A 21,452-nucleotide genomic window follows, 5' to 3' on the forward strand; every position below is an offset into this window, starting at 1 on the left:
GGATTGACATATATACACTAATATGTATAAAATAGGTAACTAATAAGAACCTGCTGTATAAAAAAAAATTAAATTAAATTAAAAATTTTTTTAAAAACCCAAAACATACCAAATAGTATGTTAGATATTAGTTTAATATCTTTCTTTGAGATGTTTTAGTATCTGAAGTATCCCAAAGTTAGCTAGAAGTCAAAAGAACTTTGGGAGTTCCCTGGTAAGATCCCCCATGATGCACGCACGGAAGTTTGTCAAAGATATCAAAAGATTTCAAAACACTTGGTCAAATAGGATCATCCGTCACTGTGAAACAATATTTATTCACTTAATCAAGTGACAATAGAAGATTTCAAAGGCAAATACAAAAAGTTACAACAGATTGTTTAAAAGGTAGAGAAACTTTACATTCTGCTATCGAAAGCAGATCAATATTCCAAGAAAACTTTGCCCCTCTTGACAGAGAGAGAAAACCAAATTCTAATTTTGTACCAGCTTATTTTTAATATTTAAACTCATTCAATCAATTAAATTAATTCCAATCTTCACCAGTCCTTATCACATACAAAACTCTTTTCCTAGATAACCTTCAGATTTTGTCCTATGCTTTCCCTTTCTCTCTCTCTCTCTCTTTAACTTCTTTTTAGGACAAAATTACTTCCTTTTCCCTTAACAAAATTCATTTCCATTCCTTAAACCTTCTTTTTCCTTTGCACACAAATATTTTTTCCTTATTAATTTTTGGAAGTTTTAATTATATTATTTTAATTATATTCTTTAACTTTTAAAAACCTTAATTCCTAGTAAAAGCTAAGAAGTAAGCAATTATGAACTCTCTTAATTAGCATTCTGTAGAATGGCAAACTTATTAACTCTATATTTCTAAAAACATGTGCTTTCTTATAAAAAAAGTCTCAATTAATAGTTCTAAATATCATTAGTTTCTCTGTAGAGGGAAGCCTATTTTACTGTTTCAGTATCTTATTTTATTTGTAAAGGATCTAGATAGTCAATAAACTTCTAGATATTCAATAAACTTTAACTTAACTTAGCAAAGCTCTAAAGTTTCAAGTTACCAAAAACCTGGAGAAACTATTTTTAAGAAGACATACGATAAAACATAATTTTTCCTAAAGAGTTCATCTAAAAACTCTTATCTCATTTACATTTAATTTACTTGTAAAAATCTTACTACAGCAAGTTATTTTTCTTGCTGACAAATTTTGTAATAGAGATAATAAGATCTTATTTGACTTTTAGTAAACCTACATACAATAAAAATACTACACTTAATGCTGATTACTTTAAAGACATCTCAGTATTAATTAAACCAACAAACTTTAACTTAATACCAAATATTAATTTAATACTGAATATTTCCCAGATCATATGAACCTGAAATCCATTTGGGTTAGTTTATTTATATTTCTGAGAATTTATATAAGTGCTTAATTTCACTTAAGCCAATTAAATAGAACTCATTTACAAATTGATTTTGGCAATACCACCTGCGGGTAGAAACATATCATATCTATAACATACACACAAACATGTAGACAACACAACCAGAGATCTCAAAGCTTCATTTAAAACTTAGTCATGAATTGGATATTACAATATAAAACTCATTTGTTTATATAACAGAATAAGTTGTTTACTTGCTTGAGTTTAAAAAGGCCTCTTTTCCATTTTTTCCCCTCCAGTCTCAGGAATTGGAGATGGTCTAGATAGATAAGAGTTCCTGAGAGCCCTGGTAGAACGTTTACATCTCAAAGGCACAAGGAGAGAAATGCAAGCTCCTCCTAGAAGGACTTTTGTTCCGTTAGGTTCAGAATTTTGAAAAGATGTTTTATCAAACCGATTTCTCTAACAATGCAAAAACCAGTTTTGGAATGTTAAAAGAGCCCCATCTTGGCCATTTCAGGGTGGGATTTCCTTTAGTTCCCAATTAAGTAAGTACTTGCAAAGTATAAGTTCTGTAAATACATGAACCTGACTGGGGTGTTAGTTGGAGGTTGGCTGTATGATGCTCCTCTTTTCTTCTTTTTGGAAATCTCTATTCCACATTTTAAAGTTGGTTTGTCAGGATAAAATTACTACTGAAAACTGTATGGTGGGCCCATGTGCTGTTTGTGAGCTTAATTCCTCTAAGGTGTCACCTTAGAGTCATTTCAGCTCTTTTACCTGTCTCGGTTTCTCCTTCCAGCAATCTAAAACCCCCGCAGGTGCTCGGAGCACCGGACGGCCAATCCTTATGTGCGCATCCCTGGATGAGCGACTTTTTAAATTAATGACTGGGGGACTTCCCTGGCGGTCCAGTGGTTAAGACTCCGTGCTTCCACTGCAGGGGCCACAGGTTCGATCCCTGGTCGGGGAACTAAGATCCCACATGCTAGAAAGTGCGGCCAAAATTAAAAAAAATAAAAACAACAAGAACAACAAAGAACAAAAAGACCCCAAAGACCTATAGGAAAAAAAATAACGTAAATTAATGAGTGGGTTTCCCTATGGGACTGCGGTACAGTATGAGGACTCACCTCCCCCTCTCCCGTAAATATCTCAGTTGCCTGAGAAAGCTGAAACCACCTGGGAGGAGCTATGTCTCTTATCTTTGGAGCTGAAAGCTCTCATATGCTATCTTCACTTTTATTCTGATAAACCCTGTTAAAGTTTATGAAGCTGATTTGAGGAAAGACATCAGGTCAGCCTCCCACCTAATCACCCAGTCCAAACCTCCTCAGTGTCTTTCAGCAACTGAGCAAAATCTTCCCAGTGTCTCTCAACTGGGGAATACAGGCACCTCTTCTTGAACCTAAGTTGAAGGATAACCCGCTCCTCATACCAAGAAGCTTAACAACCTCTGAATTAAACTCAGGATTGTCAACCAAGATGAGAGATCTGAGCTTAGGAGAGACTCTGCTAAATTCACCTGGACACACCAAGGAGGCGGACAGGCGCAAGGGGCCCTTGCTGGTACCAAGGGTCTGGATCATCCTAGAGTTTAGACAAAGGAGAGAAGTCTGCTCTGGGTTTCTCCCCTCATGGTCACCAAAACTGTCAACTGACAAAAAAGTGCACAACATAGGAGCTGTGTGTTGAGTTTCATGCATTGTCTTACTGAGGACTATAGCCCGGGAGACAGCCTCTCCAATAGCTCTGAGGTAGGGGGAGAGGCCAGTATATGTGTGATTTGGGCCAAGGAGTATGTACAATCCAACATCTCAGTAGAAGGTTACTGCTAGTCACGAGGAACAGGTATCTCTGTTCATGATTTTTTTTTTTTTTAATGTTTGGGATTTCATTTTAATTAATTAATTTGGCTGCACTGGATCTTAGTTGCAGCACACGGGATGCCGTGTGCAGGATCTTTGTTGTGGCATGCGGGATCTTTAGTTGCGGCATGCGGGATCTAGTTCCCCGACCAGGGATTTGAACCCAGTCCCCCCTGCATTGGGAGCGTGGAGTCTTAACCACTGGACCACCAGGGAAGTCCCTCTCAGTTCATGATTTTAGTGCTTTTCTAAAGTATAGGAAGATGCAAGAATTGGGGTCATAAAAATTCTCCTGTTACATCTAAGGGCCTGTTTTGTGCATTTTTCCAAAGCACAGCGTGCCTCATCCTGTTCTTTGTCCTGAATTCCTTTCAGGGTGTACTGTAGGGCTGCAATTATAGCGGCTAATGATTTAATCCTTATAGGACTGGATGATAAGTGACATTCTTTGTTGTACACAGACTACACATGAGTAGCAATCGGTCTGTCCCCCTGTCAGATTGTTTCTTTCCTTCAGATGTTTCTCAGACACATCCATCTTCCTCTGGACCTTCATCACTTCCTGCCTTGGCTAAGGGTCTCTTTCTTCCAGAACAGGCTCTGGTAGCATCCTGGGCCACACCTTCCAGCCTTTCTCACAGTTGCAACTTCACATTTGCTTGTGAGATCGTTTTTGATTTGTAGGACTACCAATCTCATGTCACTTGGATTTTCCTGTGCAGGAAATGTAACTTTTTTTTTTTTTTCTTATGACAAGTTAATTTCTTTTCAACTCTCTTTTCCATCTGAGTGGTAGGAACACTCTTAGACAGTTCAGGGTTCTTCCCACCCTTGTTTTACAGGTTGTACACACCTTTTGGAAAATTAACATAGGGCCAAAGGATGGAGGGGAAGAATTCACCTAATCCTCTTAGTTGTTTGAGCTGCATTGTCCTGGTTAATCCTCTGTCAGTTGTCCACACAGGTTGCAGCTAAATCTACCTGGGAAATGGAGCTTCTGGGTTATTGACCAATGTGTACCTTTGCTTCCCAAGGAGGAGCAGCCTTGGCCTGGGGGAGCAGGGCATAGAGTTCTAGTCTCAAGAACCCACTGACAGCTATGCATATAGCCCATTCCCCCACCTCTTTCCTTCCCAGCCTTAGGTAATCTTTATCTCCTTTGTGGGGAGATTGAGATTGGGGGGAGTGGGGAGGAACCTGAGATCACGTTCTCACCTGTAATAGTTACTCCAAAATCAATTGCCCTGAATCCATTCTATTCCCTGAGGGGCTTGTTTTCAAACTCAAAAGCCTTGAAATGACTCCCCATTTCCTCCATCTTCTGTCACAGCCATAAGCTCCCCAGCACAGGGACACCTCTGGTTTTGCTCAGAATGCTATCCCCAATGTCAAGTACAGTGCCTGACTAGCACATAGTGGATACTCAATAGATTTGTCCAACAAATGAATTATTGGGTCTTTCTCTCTCCCCCTCCAACCCATCCAGTTAATGTCTTCCAGAGGAATCTTCTGGAAATGTGGTTATCACTCCATAGCTGATGTGCTGTCCGGCTGTGAACCCAATCAAGTCTAACCACCTCTGGTTCAAGGTCCCCTCTAAACGGATCCATTTTATTTCCTACCACATCCAAGTACTTAAGATGCCTGGCCTGTCACGCAGCCTGTCATTCAACCAACAATAGTTATGACGTTCCTGCTCTGTGTCGGGCACCGTGTTAGACTCTGAGAAACAACAGTGACCGGGACAATCATGGTTTCTGCCATCACGGACTTTACGGTCTAGCGGAGAACCCAGACAGCAAACAGATACTTGTACATAATTAAATAATTAAATGATTATAGTTATCCAGAGTGGCTCAGGGGAGAATTACAGGGTGCCGTGACTAAAATTCAGTCAGGGGTCAAGAAAGATGCTCCAGAGGAAGTACCACTTAAGGTGTGATTGAGTTTACTTTGGAGCGGATGGGAAGGAAGGGAAAGAAGAGAGGGAGTTGAGGAAAGTGTTCCGGGCAAACGTAACTGGAACCAGCCAGAGTGGGTAAGTTTGAGGACTTAAAAGGCCAGTGTGGATGAGCAGAAGGTGAGGACTTGTCCAAAATCACACAGCAAATTGGTAGTAGAGGCAAGACCAGAACAGTTTCTTGGCCAGTGTTAGTTTCTCTACCCATCTGCATCTGCGCCTTCTTCACTGGGTGTTTCAAAGCGTATTCCGAGAAACACTTGCCCGAGAATCACGTGGGGCACGCAATGACAACGCAGACTCTCTAAAGTAGACCCCAGGAAGATGCATTTTAAGAAGTTCGTTCAGAAATTCTCGCATACACCAAAGTTTGCAAGACTACGGCCTCACGGTCCCTGCCAGCTCCGGTCTCAAAAGGGTGTAGCTGAATTGATTGGCTTTAAAGTCCCACTGCATCATGGGAAATGTAGTTTCGGCTCTCCTTTCCTAGCCCCTGGGAGCGCTTTACGGAACGAGCCGAGAGGGCCCGGAAATAGCCGAGTATTTCCTGGCGCGCCCTTTCCTGCCCGATTGCATTCTGGGAAAGGGCAGTTTCCGTTAAGTGCCAGAGGCTGAGGCGCGCGACCGGTTACGGTCCCACGTGAAGCCCTACGCGAGCGTCCCTCGGCGGGGCTGCTCCCCGCTCGCAGCGGAGCGTCCCGGAAGCAGCGGGGAACCGGAAGTGGCCCGCGGAGGCTCGGAAGCTGATCCCGGAGCCTGGTGTGAGGAGCCTTGGAACGCAGCGACGGCGCCATGTCCCTCATCTGCTCTAGTGAGTGTCGGCTGGGGCCGATCCCGGGTCGCAGGAGGCCGGAGAGCCGAGCGGGAGGATATGCGGGCCGCTGCGACGCCGGGGTTGGGGCGGAGGTGAAAACGGGGCTCCCGGGAGGCAGGGCGGCGGCCTGTCAGCCCGGGGGTCCTCCTCCTTAAGCGTGGGGTGCATTTGCGCTGCGCTTCACAGTTTACATAACGCCTCAAGCGTTTTGTCGTAGGCAGCACTGAGGCCACCCACCTCGTTTGCGCAGTGGAACTGAGGCCTGGATAGAGGGGAGCAGGTGCGGGGGAAACAGGAAACCCTAGGGCTTGTGCAGGATCTGCCTCCGCTGGCGCAGGGATGCGGGCCTCAGTTTCCCCATCTGCAAAATGAAGGCCTTGGCACTGGGTGTTGTCTGAGGCGCCTCGCTTGGGTAGGCAGAGCTTCTGCAATTTGCAGAAGTCGCACAGTAGGTTAGAGGCAGTGACGGCTGGAAGCCAGGACTCTAGCTCCCAGCCTGACTGTAGGACTAATGAAAACAGTGCACATTTAAAAAGCCTCTGTTGGTTTACAGCGCGCTTCCAAGACTGTGATCTCGTTGTATCCTCGTAAGAATTCTTCAAAGCAGAAATAAACATCCGGTTTTACAGATAAAGATGTAAGGCTCAAGGAGAATGTGGCTTTTGTAAAACAGAACAGCTAGTAAGTGGCAGAGCTGCATGATGGAGCCAGGTTCTCTGACCCTGAATCCATGCTCTTTTCAAATGCCTTGTCCTGTCTTTCCTTTAGGTGTTGTATTGAGGCGTGCAGATGTTTTGCATTCTCATTGTTCATCCGGGTATTAGTTTCTCATCTGTTTCCCTCTTGGCTTCCTAACTCTCAAGCCCTTTACTCTCTCAGAACCTCTCCATAAATCCAATACAAAGGGAAGAAGGCGCGAAAGGAAATGAGACTAGAAAAAGGAACCTTACACCTTAAAGAAATGACGGTGTGCAAAGTATTTTCACATTCATTGTTTGAATCTTGAGAAAGCTCTTTTCTGTTTTTCCCAGCTCCATCCTTCCTCTCATTTGCTCCTCGGTTAGATGTTTACTGAGTGCCCGCTGGGCATCTGCATTGTTCCAGAAGGCAGAGACCAGCTCTAATCCCTGTCCTCAAGGGGTGTAAATGGTACCTCTGTTGGGGGTTGTTGTGAGGATGAGTTAATCGGTGGAGAATGTTTACAGTCGCCCTTGGCACCTACTAACCACCATGTAAATGCTTTCTGTTATCATAGCACTTGGCAGATCGCTTTGTAATTTCTTTGTGTGAGAATCCATCTAGGCTCTAGCTTGAGATTTGAATGGCCTCGTGTGTATCTCCCTGTCCTGCGGTACAATGGGTGCCTAAGCATCTTTGTTCAGAAATGAGCTGGGCGGGGATTATTGACTGCTCTCTAGGTGCCTGGCGTTTAGTAGTCCTGTAATAATTATTTATTGACTATCTGACTGTCAGGAGACTGATGGCGACGCTAGTTAGGTGGCTGGAAAATGTGCTGGGTACAGTCCAAAACTGGCTTGGTGTCACGTCTTGATTCCTGTTAGCCGAGTGTAGGGACGCGTGGTCTTGTGGAGGCCAGCAGTAGGGGAAGCACCCCTGTGGCCCTTTCACCACCCCAAGCTCACTGCCTGCCTTTCTCCGCAGTCTCCAATGAAGTGCCAGAGCACCCGTGTGTGTCCCCCGTCTCTAATCACGTCTACGAGCGGCGGCTCATTGAGAAGTATATTGCAGAGAACGGCACAGATCCCATCAACAACCAGCCTCTGTCCGAGGAGCAACTCATTGATATCAAAGGTGCCTGCCGGCTGGCCTCACCCCGGGGCCGTCCTTGCCCACAGCCTGGGAGGGCGGGAGGGGGCGCCCGCGCACTCAGGGAGGGGCCGTGGCCTGTTCGTGCAGCTGAAGGGGAAGGAGGGGGGGAGCGATGGAGCGCCCCGGGTTATGGGCTCTCGCATCCACTTCCCTCTCTCTGCAGTTGCTCACCCAATCCGGCCCAAGCCTCCTTCCGCCACCAGCATCCCGGCCATTCTGAAGGCCTTGCAGGATGAATGGGTAAGTCCCCGGAAGAGAACTGGTATCTTACCCACTTGAAGAGAGGGGATCACTGGACTAGGACGTGGGGGTGGGAGGCATGGAGCATTATTTTCTCTGTTGAGGGGAGGGTGAGAGCAGAGGAGGAGGCTGCCTGTTGACCTCACACTGGTCTGGGCTCCACGCTTAGTTCCATTGCCCGCTTGCCGTGTCCCTGGGCACGTTGCTCGCGTCCAAGTCCTGATTTTCCTGACCGCCTGACATGGATTAGTGCCTGTCTCTCGGGGTTTTGGGAGAATTAGAATAAGATTAGAGTATAAACTTCACGATGTCAGGGGCTTATTTTAGTCATCGATAGAGCCCCAGCACTGAGAGCAGCGCCAGGTACATAGTAGGTGCTCTAAAATGTGAATGAACGACTACATCTTGAGGATTGTCTGGCGTAGTGCCTGACACAGTGAGGGCAATCAATAAATAGCAGCTGTAGCAATTTTATTCCCTTTTGATGAGGTGACGGCATGACACCTGAGGTGTGCTGGTAAATTAGAGAAGATGGGGATGGGAAGGAGTTGGCTCCCACTGCTGTCTGTGTGCCCAGGGTTTGGCGTGCGTAGGAGCTCGGGAGCATCTCCCAGAGCGTTCAGGGTCACTCAGGTCTTGCTTGGGTCACCAGTACTGGTCTAGTCTTCTTCTCAAGGGCTGACTCTTCTGCTGGGTGCTCCCCGCACCTCCGTGCCCCCTCACAGTGGCGTCTCCCTCTCCCAGGACGCAGTCATGCTCCACAGCTTCACCCTGCGCCAGCAGCTGCAGACCACCCGCCAAGAGCTGTCGCACGCTCTGTACCAGCACGATGCCGCCTGCCGTGTCATCGCCCGTCTCACCAAGGAGGTCACTGCTGCCCGAGAAGGTATGGCCTCTCGCCTGCCATGCCCCACTCTGGGCTGCGCCTGTTTTATAATAGCCCGTTTCTGACATTGTCTTCTCTCCCAGCTCTGGCTACCCTGAAACCGCAGGCTGGTCTCATCGTGCCCCAGGCTGTCCCGAGCTCCCAGCCGAGTGTTGTGGTGAGTGTCCCCGCAGCGCCGCCAGCAGCCCGCGTGCGCGTGTGTGTGTGTGTGTGTGGGTGCGCGCGCGCACGCGCGCGGTGGCTCACACAGCCCTCCTCTGCAAGGGTCTCTGGCATTTCTGTGCTCCTCTTACCTTCACCTTTCTGCTCTTCAGGGTGCAGGCGAGCCGATGGATTTGGGCGAGCTGGTGGGAATGACCCCCGAGATTATTCAGAAGGTATGTCGTGCTCTCACTTGGTGGGAAGGCTGATGGGCCCTCCCTTTTCACTATCTGCCTGGAGTCCAATATGAGTAAAAATCCCATCCACTTGGAGATGAAGTGGAGTTGTGCAGAGCACAGACTCCGACTGGGCTGCCTGGCTTTGTGTTCTGATGTCACCGGTTATAAGCTTTATGACCTTGGGCTGACTTAACCAGTCCTGTGTCTAATTTGCCTTGCTTCTAAAGTGAGGATAATGGTACCTACTTTATAGACTTGTGGGAATTTTAAAGATTTTGATTACTGTTAAGTACCGTTTGTTGCTCTTATTAGGGTTCTTTGCAGATACTAAAACATTTTGTTACATGTTTTCATTTTTTTTGTTTTGAGGGAGACAGGACAGGAGTGATAACTTTCATTTTACAAGTGAAGAATCTAAAGAATGTGAGGTCCAGATTCAAAGGCACAGCTCACAAGAGGCAGAGCTGGCCCCTGAGTCCAAGTCCGGTGCTCTGTTACACTCAGGGGATCCTCCTTAGTACGAGTTGATAGTGTGTGTCTTTTCCAAGCCATTCAGGTTGTCAGCATGCATCTCAGCTCTCCTCTTAGTGGCGCAGGCATGGTCTGGGAACCGTGCCATTTACTGCCTCTGTGGCCTTGGGCAAGTGACTTCACTTCTCTGAGGCTCAATTTCCTACTCTGTGAAATAGTGTCATCAACACGCACTTCATAAGGTTGGAATGAAAGTAAAAAGAGATAATGCACAGAAGCCTTTAGCACAGAGCTTGGCAGATGATGAGTTCTTGGTGATGCTTGTGAAAGCGTAGATGTGACCAGCATTCACCGTGTTGTTTTCCTGGCAAAATAATGTCTCACGTTGAGCGTATTCCCCTCTCTCTTCCCCAGCTTCAAGACAAGGCCACTGTGCTAACCACAGAGCGGAAGAAGGTGAGTCCTCCCAGGGTCAGGGGCGGGAGCTGGCCTGGAGGAGGTGGCTGGCCCCTTAGGAGGAGGGGGGATGGCCGAGTCCTGCACTCACTGCCACTTTTCTTGGGGGGCTTTTTCTTTCTCTCAGAGAGGGAAGACTGTGCCTGAGGAGCTGGTGAAGCCGGAAGAGCTCAGCAAATACCGGCAGGTGGCATCCCACGTGGTGAGTGGCGGAGTCCTGCAGACTTGGAGACCGGGCCCTCCCAGGCTGTTTCTGGGGTGGGGCAGGTCAGCATGGAGTGTCGCCAGGGCCTCTGGCCCTGCCCCGTTTCTAGTCTTGGCTGCTGAGTTGTCAGGCTTCTCTTCCTGCCCAGCTCTGGCTTTCCCAATAGCATATGAGGGACTTACTGCATCCAGGCAGAAATCCAAGTGCAGTGGATGAGGAACAGAAGTCACTTATGTTCCCCGGGCTGGGGCTGGGGCTGGGGCCGGGGCCAGGACAGTTGGGTGGCTTTGTGGCCTGCCTTGATTCGGCCGTGACTGGGTTTGACGTGGCTCTCTCTGCACAGGGGTTGCACAGTGCTAGCATTCCCGGGATCCTTGCCCTGGACCTCTGCCCCTCCGACACCAACAAGATCCTCACTGGTGAGAGCGGGCCTGGGGACAAAAGTACCTTCTTCAGCAGAGGGACTTGGGTGGGCCTGACGCATTTTTGGATCTCATTTTGGTCCTCTTCAGGTGGGGCAGATAAAAATGTCGTCGTCTTCGACAAGAGTTCTGAGCAAATCCTGGCCACCCTCAAAGGCCATACCAAGAAAGTCACCAGTGTGGTCTTCCACCCTTCCCAGGTAAGGGCTCTCCTAGCACCCTCAGCCCTCATTCCTGAGCCCTGTTTCAGTGGTTTAGGGTCCCAGGACCAGACCCCCACCCCGTTGCCTCCTTGGTGAAGTGACACGGGCCTGAGAAAGAGTGCCGACTCTCTAGCTCTGGCAGTTAGGGGCCGGGTTTGGGGTCACGGGGTTGCCCTCTACTCTGTGTCAGAGCTCCTGAAGCGTGGCCTTCAAACCGGGGGAGAAAGGAATTGTGTAGTTTGAGAAGCATATTTATTGAAATGTTTTATGTTAGGAAAAGGAAAAAAACCCTATAGTGTTTATAATACAAACTATAGTAAACAAAGCTCAACAGAATCTTGCCTCATGTATCTGAGGAAGACAGATGGGTCTGTATTCCTACGGTCCTCCAGGCTGAGGGTGAAAACGATGTTAACCGCTGAAAGTGGTTGGGTTAAAACAGATGGAGAGCTGCTGGTTTAGAGGGTAGGCAGCTCGTTTGACCAGATTAATGACGTTATGGGATTTGAGTTTTTAAGTCTAGGGCAGTTTGGGACTGTAGGACAAGTGGCTGGATCAGCTCTTCCCAGAGTCTTTGGTCTGTACCTTTAAGGAAATTAGAAATAGAAAAATAACATAGTGAATTTTTCATTAAACTAGATATATTCAAATTGAAGCACTGTTTTCCTGCTTACTGCGTGTTAATATGTTATTTCTCTTATGCAAGTGCATTGATGGAAGATGGTAGTTGGTTTTACCTTATAGCTTTTAATGTCCTAACTAACCAAAATAATTGGTTGGTGACACCACGTAAGTTTTTCTGAGAATTAGCTTGTCCCCGAAATCCTTAAGTGTGGGATGCACTGGAACATGCCCTTGCAGCCCCTTCCAGGCCTGGTACTGTTCAGACCTCTGCCACCCCAGACAGTAGCCATTAGGTACATGTGGCTATTTAAGTAAACTGACATTTAAAATTCAGTTTCTCAATTGCACTAGCCACATTTCTCTCTGGTCCTGGAAAAGGATTATGGGAAATTTCCCTCTGGTGCAGTTATCCTTTTTACCACTAGATGGCGGGGCCTCCCGCCGTTGGCCAAAGGCTGTTTAATTTCCCATTCTAATAGCGTTTACCCTTGGGCTCTCTTAGGCATCGTTGGGCGGATGGGTGGTTCCAGGCAGGGCGGGGCTGTGGCTGTCCCCAGCCCTCTTTTGTAAGATGGTTGTGGTCCATCTCTTCTCTGTCTCTGATCATCTGCCTCTTTGCTTTCCTTTTAGGAGCTGGTGTTCTCCGCCTCCCCAGATGCCACTATCAGGATTTGGTCTGTTCCGAACGCCTCTTGTGTACAGGTTGTTCGGGCCCATGAGAGTGCTGTGACAGGCCTCAGCCTCCACGCCACTGGTGACTATCTCCTGAGCTCCTCTGATGACCAGGTGTGGTCCCAGCCAGGGCCCCAAAGAGGCTCCTGGTCCCCAAGCTCCTATATCCTGGGAGGAGGGAACATCTTACCAACCCCAGCCGGTTCCCCAGAACCCAAAGGAGAATGTTCCCTCTACCAAGAGGGGCTGGCCTTGCCAGGGTCTGCCGGACTAGAGTCTCTGCCTTCCTGAGGGGCCACCAGAACCTGGGGACCCACTGTCTTACTGGCTCCGTTGTCTCTCTTTTTTCAGTACTGGGCCTTCTCTGACATCCAGACAGGACGTGTGCTCACCAAGGTGACCGATGAAACCTCTGGCTGCTGTAAGTTGCCTCGGAAGCGCTGGGCTCTTCATTTGCTACGTTTTGTGTATTTTAATGTTTTATTTAGTCATTTGCTCATTTGTTCTAAAAACACACTTCACCACCGGTACGTGCTGAGCGCCAGGCATGGTGCCAGCCCGGTAAGCAGTGGGAAGAGTGAGGACCCTGCCTTTGCTGCGCTTAGTCTCCCCTGGCGGGCTCTGACGCACGTCCGTCTCCCCTCTCCACAGCTCTCACCTGTGCGCAGTTCCACCCGGACGGACTCATTTTCGGGACAGGAACCATGGACTCTCAGATCAAGATCTGGGACTTGAAGGTAGGACGTGGTGGCCTCCATCTGCGGCCCAGGGCTGGAGCTCTTGCAACTGTGCAGTGTGATGAAGTGCTGATGGCGCCTGGCCCCAGGGGTGTCCCAGGAGTGGGCAGTGGCTGTGTGTGCGTGTCACGCAGTAGGTGTGGTCTGGCGTCCAGCCCTGCTGTCCTGCTGCTTGTCCTCCCTGAAGGAGGGAAGAGGACGTCTCGGAAGTAGGACTTTGATGAGCTCCGTTTTCTCCCCCTGACCAATGGGTGACATTTTACTCCCTGCCCCCCAACTGTAGGAGCGCACCAACGTGGCCAACTTCCCTGGCCACTCGGGCCCCATCACCAGCATCGCCTTCTCCGAGAACGGCTACTACCTGGCTACGGCGGCTGATGACTCCTCTGTCAAGCTCTGGGATCTGCGCAAACTTAAGAACTTTAAGACATTGCAGCTGGATAACAACTTTGAGGTGCGCCCCCTCCCTCCCCCCAGCTCTCTTGGTCGCCTCTCCTCCTCATTTGTCGGTTATTCACTGAATTACTCTAAACCGCCTCTGTTTATCCCCGATTGCTCATAGTTTCTGCTCCCCTCATGCGACCTCTCCTGATTCTGGCAGGTGAAGTCACTGATCTTTGACCAGAGCGGTACGTACCTGGCCCTTGGGGGCACAGATGTCCAGATCTACATCTGCAAACAGTGGACGGAGATTCTTCACTTTACAGGTAGAGGCTGGCCCTGGGATCCTGAGGTCTCTGGGTGCCCTGGCCCAGAGGAAAGTGGGAAAATCTCACTGTGTTAGGAATTTCTAGGGGTAGGCTTGCATTTGCCAAGGCCGCTTTTAATCACTATCTGAGGCAGTAGAGTTTAATGGCTAAGACAATGAACTCAAAGAGTCAGACTGCTTGGCTTTAAATGCTGGCTCTACCACTTGAAGCTGTGTGACATTGGGCAAGTTACTTAACCTCTCTGGAGAATGATAATAGTACAGTTGATCCTTCACAGATTCAACCAACTGTGGATCGAAAATAAAGCAAAACTCGAATTGGCCACACACTGGCAACTGTTAATGTAGCATTTACCTTATATTTACAACTATTTACATAGAATTTATGTTATGTTAGGAATTATAAATTATTTAGAGGTGGTTTAAAGTATGTAGGAGAATGTGTATAGGTTATATGCAAATACTACACCATTTTGTATAAAGGGCTTGAGCGTCTGTGGATTTTGGTGTCTGCAGGAGTTCCTGGAACCAGCACCCCTCAGATACCAAGGGAGGACTGTACATACCCAGTGGGGTTGTTGTGAGGTTTAGCTGAGTTCATATATGTATACATGTATTTAGATGAGTTTATATAAATATATAAACATATAAAATACAAATGTACATAATGTGTAAATATATAAATACAAAATAGCAATACACATAAATATATGCGTTTAGAACAGTGTCTGGCACGTAGGAAGGATTTGCTACTATCATTCAGTATTACGTCTTAGTCCACGGTGGGATTAGAGCAGTAAATAAGGCAGACCCAGTGTTTGCACTAACGGAATTTCTGGTCAGGTTGGGAAGGCAGATGTAGAGTGACTTCACCAGTAATTACTTAAGTGCCTTAAGTAATGAAACGCTGAGACAGTGGGTAACGGTTGGCAACCTCCCTATAGTCGTGTGGCCTCAGGTATGTGACTTGCCCTTTTGGAGCTGTAGTTGCTTCATCTTTAATTTTTTTTTTTTTTTTTTTTAGTCATTTTATTTTTATTTATTTATTTATGGCTGTGTTGGGTCTTCGTTTCTGTGCTAGGGCTTTCTCTAGTTGCGGCAAGTGGGGGCCACTCTTCATCGCGGTGCGCGGGCCTCTCACTATCGCGGCCTCTCTTGTTGCGGAGCACAGGCTCCAGACGCGCAGGCTCAGTAATTGTGGCTCACGGGCCTAGTTGCTCCGCGGCACGTGGGATCCTCCCAGACCAGGGCTTGAACCCGTGTCCCCTGCACTGGCAGGCAGACTCTCAACCACTGCGCCACCAGGGAAGCCCATGGCTTCATCTTTAAATGGGCATTCTGACACTGCAGATTGTGCCAGCTGGTGCTGTGGAGGTGCTGCATGGTGACAGGGTGCCTCTTGCACCCTCGGGAGCGGAGTGAACGGCAGCTGCTGCTGTCTTTGTTGATGAAGTTGTTGTCCTCGTTAGCAGGTTGTGGGCAGGGCGCCAGCACCTTCTCCCGCCCCAGATTCCACTCAGTGTGTGTGTTCCACAGGTGGCCAGGCCTGACTGTGTGGCCCACGAGTTTTAGCCTTCCCTGGGCCCTGGTGCTTTGATTTGGAGCAGAGTTAGGTGGAGTGGAGGGCTGGGGGCACGGGGTGGCTTTGTCGTGGGGAGCTGGTGGCCGGCTGTGGTCCTAGGAATTTGCACTGATGCCCATGAACTGCCCGAGCCCGGCGAGGAGGGTTGCCCAGCCTCTTCTGCCCCTGCCCCAGCCCTGCCCTGTGCCAGGGGCCCAAGTTTCCTGGAGTTAACCCCATGAGCTAGAACCAGCTGATAGACTATTCCAGTTACACACAGGGAGTCAGAACTAAATACATACCCACCAGCCTAGCTCCCAGTCAGTTCTCGGACTTGAACCGAGCCGAGCAGAGCCGAATTGTAGCTGCTCCGAAAGCTTAGGTGGGGGAGACTGGCGTTCCACTCAGCCCAGCCGCAAAAAACCTAGGGGCCTGCCGTGGGCCAGCACCGAGTGAGGCCCTGGAGCTCAGTGCTGTGCGGGTCAGACTAGAGCCCTGGCCTCGGGGGTTGACAGGCCATGGGGAGGTCCATATGGGCAGGGGCCCGCAGGATGAGGAACACTGACGGGGGAGGGCTGGATGGGTTGGGAGCGTATCAGCAGGGGTCAGTGCTGAGACCCCGAGGAAGAAAAGCCTCCTCACCATTGTCTCTTGTCTCTCCCCACAGAGCATAGCGGCCTGACCACGGGGGTGGCCTTTGGGCACCACGCCAAGTTCATTGCTTCAACAGGCATGGACAGGAGCCTCAAGTTCTACAGCCTGTAGGCCCCGGCCCTCCTGACAGGAGCTGGGCCTCATCTCAGTAGTGGGGTAGCATTGGGGGTGGGGGGGGGCAGGGGAAAAGAGACTACTGGGGGGCGGGGGGTGTATGGGGCGGGACATTTGCATCATTTCCCTCTGGTCCGGGCGGCGGGCTGAGAGCCGCGGTGGCGTGGACCGCCCTCATCTGTGCAGCCTCCGGCCCGCTGGGAGCAGCCGTGGGGCAGCATCGGGGAGAGGCTGAGCCAAGGGCACTGTGAAGGGGCTGGGCCAAGTGCTCAGGCAGGTTTTTGTAAGCAGCGATCTAGTTTTCATTAAAAAAAGAAAACACCAAACACAGCCACTTTCCTCTGTGCGTCTGTAGCAGGGAAAGTCAAGGGGAGGGGCACCAAGTAGGACTCTGACCACCAGGATGCCCATCGTTCCTTTTTTTTTTTCGATTGCACAACAGAAATAAAGAAAACAAAAAGAAATCTACAAGCCATTTGCCAGAATGACTCTTCCACATCCCTGCAGGCCTTGACTTTGTGTTTCTAGGGTCTCACATCACTTGCCTTGTGGGGTTGGCTCCCACGTGAGCCTGGAAGGGAGGGGGAGGAGCTGAGGAGCTGCCAGCACGTCAGGAGGGATTCCTCAGTCCTTCAGTCCGAGGTGACAGAAAATCTGTCCCAGACTAGCTTGAATCAGAAGGGTTTCTGTAGCGCTGGTGTTTGAAGATTTGAAATACAACTGGTTCCAGGGGAGACAGCCAGTAAACAGTAAACAAGCAAAAGATCAGCGAATGCCCTATTTAATTAGGGAAATAAGGGTGGTCAGTGTGGCTGCTTTGGGTGGTCAGGAACGGCCTCTTGCAGATGACACTTAGGTTGAAGCCTGATTGACGGGAGCTAAAGGGGAGGTGGAGTGTTGCAGACCGAGGGAAGGTTCTAAGGCTGGAATGGTCAAGGGGCGTGGAGCAGGGGAAGGAGGCCAGTGTGGCCGGAGTGTGGCGCCACTGGGTGTGGCCCCGGGAGATCATCAGCACCCTTGAGAAGAGCGGTCCCAGTAGAGCGCTGGGGCGAGAGAAGTGAGAAGGTGGGAGGCAGTGATTGTAGGTAAGGAATCGCGCCAGGGAGGGGAGCCAAGAAATGGGGTGTCCCCTTGGGGTGGCGGTGGGGTCAAAGCATAGCAATCCATGTTGACACAGCAGAGCCCTCCACGCGTGCTTTGCTGTGTCCGTGCCGTGTGGCCAAGTCGGTTCGGGCGTGCCGTGTCTTCTAGGAGGGTCAGAATGCCTCTTAACTAGTAAAACCCTTGAAACTCCGGCAAAGAAACCATTTAACTTTCGGACCCAGTTTCCTCATAAATATTTGACAAGGAGAGGCTCTGTGTATGTGTGTGTAACCCCTGGTGTCCATGGAACTCGCCTTTTGGAAAACATCCCAGAGTTTTAGCTGTTTGTAAACAGTGTGCAGTGAGCACCTTCAAGCATGCAGCCTTTTGCTAGCTTAGGTTAGTTCTTACAGGTAACTTTCCAAGAGTGGAGTGGTAAGCCAGCGTTTGGAAGACTTAGAAGTTTTCCCACATTTGCCAACCAAAGTAGTACCAATTTGAAGGCGTGGCTCAATGTGTGATGATATTAATTTTATGTATCCTCAGCCAATTTGGGGTATTTCTTGTGATTTGAAAAGAGTATGGGTCTTGGGCTTCCCTGGTGGCACAGTGGTTGAGAGTCTGCCTGCCAATGCAGGGGACACGGGTTCGAGCCCTGGTCTGGGAAGATCCCACATGCCGCGAAGCAGCTGCGTCCGTGAGCCACAATTACTGAGCCTGTGCGTCTGGAGCCCGTGCTCCGCAACAGGAGAGGCCACGATAGTGAGAGGCCTGCGCACCGCGATGAAGAGTGGCCCCTGCTCGCCACAACTGGAGAAAGCCCTCGCACAGAAACGAAGAACCAACACTGCCATAAATAAATAAATAAATAAATAATTAAAAAAAAAAAAAAAGAGTATGGGTCTTAAGAAAAGACCCATCATAGTTCTGAAGCAGGACCAAAAAGGAGAAGGGAAACTGCTGAGTGAAAGATGGACCTGTAGAGCTGTCCGCTGCTGTTTGCTGGTGGTGAATCAGCATAATTCAGGGTGGGGGTGGCTGAGGACCCTGGGGGTGTCCTGGGGCCAGCACAGCACCAAACCATCTCATGGTTTCTGGCTGGATACTAATATGCATTCTTAAGGTCTGCCTTCGTTTCCAGGAAAACTGGAAACTGCGGGACGTAAGGACAAAGGTTCTTGGGGGACCTGTGGGTTGGAAAGGGCACCGTGGTCCCCCTCAGATTGTGTGAAGCGTGTGTTGTATCCATGCAGATGTGCATTGGGGGCGGGGCTTAGAGTATATCTCAGAGGGACTTTAGTCCCGCCCCTACCCCCAGTCAGTTCCAGACCACTGCCCTAGAAGGACTGGTATGTGGATCGTGAGGCTCTGCAGTGCCTTCATCTCCTGCCCTCTTTCCTCTCTCATGGGCAGAAGGGCTGTGTGCCAGACACTATACGTACATTTTCTCATTTTATGCTTGAAACAACCTTGCCTTTAGCTGTCCAGCAACTGGGCAGCTTCCCGCACCCCCCTGGGGCTTCATGTCCCTTTGCAGTCCAGGGTGGAAGATAGGCTCTGGGACTCTGGGGACAGACTCTGGGCTTTGAATCCCAGCTCTGGCACTTAGCAGTGAGGGGCCTCGGTCAGATTATTTAACTCCTCTCTGTTCAGTGCCTTCATCTGGAAGACGGGGATAGTGTACTTATTAGGGGTGTTGTAAGGCTTAAGCAGGTTAGCGTGTGGGCAGTGCTCAGGACAGTGATGGGCGTGATGAATGCCGCACGCATTTCAACTGCTGCTGCTGCTACTTTTACTTCTACTGCTGCACTGTTTGCTCTCCCCAGGGTCACTGCCCTGCCAGGCGAGTGCCCTCACTCAGCCCGGGTTCGTGCCTCTGGCGTAGTTCTAACCACGTTACCTTGGAGGTGTTTATGCATTTGTCTCTCATAACTAGGTTTTAATCTCCCGAGGGCAGGACCGTGTACTCATTGCTGGCATTCAATTCACTGCTGCTGAGGGGCAGACAGATTCAAACCTGGGGCTCAGACCAAAGCCCAGGCTCTGTCTCTCCGCAGAAACAAAAGGCGGGGGCGGGGAGGGCTGGGGGGGCATGGATGACAGACTTCATTATTTCAGCCAGAATGGAACGGAGAGCTGTCATCCCTGCTACGTCTCTCCAGATTTCAGCTCAGCTGTCTTGTAGGTGAACCTTTTGGAAGTAGGGCTCAGTTGGTAGATTCTAAAGGGCTCACCTATTCTGGACCCTTATTAGGCTCATGAATTTTTGTAATTAATGCTTATTGCATCCTACATGAGCTTGGCCCCTTTGACGATCCATTCCTGGATCGTTCGTGCCTGAGGACCCAGTCCCCAAACCCATCCTTGTCCGTCCACTGTTGAAGCTTGCTCGGCCTTGGAGCACTGACCAAGGCGGCCACCTGGGGGCACTGTAGTTACACTAGTGTCCCCAGTAACAGTGGCCCCAGGACTGAGCTGTCAGCACCACAGCTGGGCCCTGTCCTCCCCGTTCCACAGACTGGAAACCATAAGTAGTAGAGCCGGGATTTTAAGCTCTCTGGCTACAGAGACAGCTGACTGCTCCGTCATCAGCTGAGACAGGAGCGGGCAGCTCCATGGTGTTCCAGGATGTAGTGCTATGGTTAGGTGTGGGCTCTGGAGTCAGAAGCCAGGTATGAATCCCAGAGCTGCAGCTCTCTATGACTTACGTGTTTGTGTCTCAGCTTCTGCACCTGTAAAACTGAGTTAATGGTGCCTAGTGCACAGGGCTGTTGTGTGCAGAGGGCACGGGAAGCACTCCTTAGCTGACTGCTGTTTTCCCTGCTCCTGTCTGCACTGGCATCCACTGACACTGCTGGGGTCCTGGTGGCCCTTGACCCTCCACACCTGTGTTATAAGGGTGAGGCCTGACATGGCCTTCTTCCTTCATAAATCTTACGTTTATAAGGCTCTGATAACACGAAGTGGAACGTGATTAGGCAGGGAGGTGGGAGCACACAGGTGATACAACCGTGGGGCTGTAGAGTTCTCATAGAGGTGCCAATGCAGAGGATGGGGTGCAGCTGTTACGAAAGGTAAATCTGGGGAGAGGCGACACAGGCACATTTTGGAGAAGTAAAAATTCACTAGGTGGACCCATGGTAGGGGTGGCTGGTGGAAGGAGAGGCTCTGGCAGCCCCACTGCCTTGCTGAAGTGAGGAGGGAGGAGAGAGCCAGGAGGGGAAGACAGACAGCGTGGAGGGTGGAGGGCAGGAATGGTGGAATAATGCCCAGCAGATCGTAGTCAGGCAGATTGGGAGGTGGCTGGTTTCAAACCAGCAGCGTGAGGTCTAAGATCTCATCTGAAGTTTTTCAGAATTTGGAACAGGTCTTTAACCAACATTTTAGAAGTTTTTTTGTTTTTTATTGTGAAACATTCATTCAAAAGTGTCTAAAACATATCTTTTCAGTTTAAAGGATAATAAACACCCTTGTATCCACCGCTCAGCTTAGGAAAGACAGCATTGGGGGCCCTCTGTGTGCCCTTCCACGAAAGCATCCCTCTTTCTCCCCCCGCAGAGGAAACTGCTACCCTGAAATAAGGGTTGATCATTCCTTTGCTTTTATAATTTTGTCACTCTATATTTTTCTTCCTTTTTAAAATATTTTTTTGCTTATCTTTGAACTTTGTATAAATGAAATCATTCAACTCGCTTTCTTTGACTTCATTTGCTCAACATTGTTCCTAAGACTTACCTGTATTGATACACATAGCTGTAGTTCTTCACTATTGTGCCAACAAAGGCAAATGGCTAAACAGAACTCCCCCGAGGTTGCTGGAACAGCATTCACCAGAGACGGGGGGCAGCCATACAGATGTGCAGGTCCCACACGGCGCATGCATCTTGGGCAGGGCGCTCTGGGGGACGATTCCCACCATCGGGCTGAGGTACTTTTGAGCGACCCAATTGGGAAGCACAGCTTCTCCTTTGTTGTCCTCCGGGGAAGGGAGACGGTAACAGTATGATGTAGCAGAACCTTGCTTCAGGCCCTAACCTGCCAGCTCCATGTTTTGTGGTGGGTGGGTGGGTGGGTGGCGGGGGGTTTGTAGCAGCTCTTTCCCTTGATGTGATCCTGGATCTAGGGTCCAAAGGATGCCGTTGCAGCTGTTTGATGTGGCTAGTGG

General features: G+C 49.4%; 1 protein-coding gene across 1 annotated transcript; it reads left to right on the forward strand.

Moving 5' to 3' along the window:
- Positions 1-5,787: 5,787 nt before the first annotated feature.
- Positions 5,788-16,253, forward strand: PRPF19 (pre-mRNA processing factor 19). The gene is made up of 16 exons (XM_007174458.2): positions 5,788-6,037; positions 7,703-7,852; positions 8,034-8,110; positions 8,855-8,996; positions 9,080-9,153; positions 9,311-9,373; positions 10,262-10,303; positions 10,431-10,505; positions 10,852-10,927; positions 11,021-11,130; positions 12,388-12,543; positions 12,781-12,850; positions 13,081-13,166; positions 13,450-13,620; positions 13,768-13,873; positions 16,104-16,253. The coding sequence occupies exons 1-16, from the start codon at positions 6,019-6,021 to the stop codon at positions 16,199-16,201; spliced, it is 1,515 nt and encodes a 504-aa protein (XP_007174520.1). The 5' UTR covers positions 5,788-6,018; the 3' UTR covers positions 16,202-16,253.
- The last annotated feature ends 5,199 nt before the right edge of the window (positions 16,254-21,452 follow it).

The sequence above is a fragment of the Balaenoptera acutorostrata genome, chromosome 9 (assembly GCF_949987535.1).
Source record: "Balaenoptera acutorostrata chromosome 9, mBalAcu1.1, whole genome shotgun sequence".
Taxonomy (NCBI): domain Eukaryota; kingdom Metazoa; phylum Chordata; class Mammalia; order Artiodactyla; family Balaenopteridae; genus Balaenoptera; species Balaenoptera acutorostrata.

Coding starts and splice junctions, on each gene's coding strand:
- PRPF19 (XM_007174458.2), top strand. Junction 10,506..10,851: donor GGCAGGTGGCATCCCACGTG/GTGAGTGGCGGA, acceptor CTCTCTGCACAG/GGGTTGCACAGTGCTAGCAT. Junction 11,131..12,387: donor TGGTCTTCCACCCTTCCCAG/GTAAGGGCTCTC, acceptor CTTTCCTTTTAG/GAGCTGGTGTTCTCCGCCTC.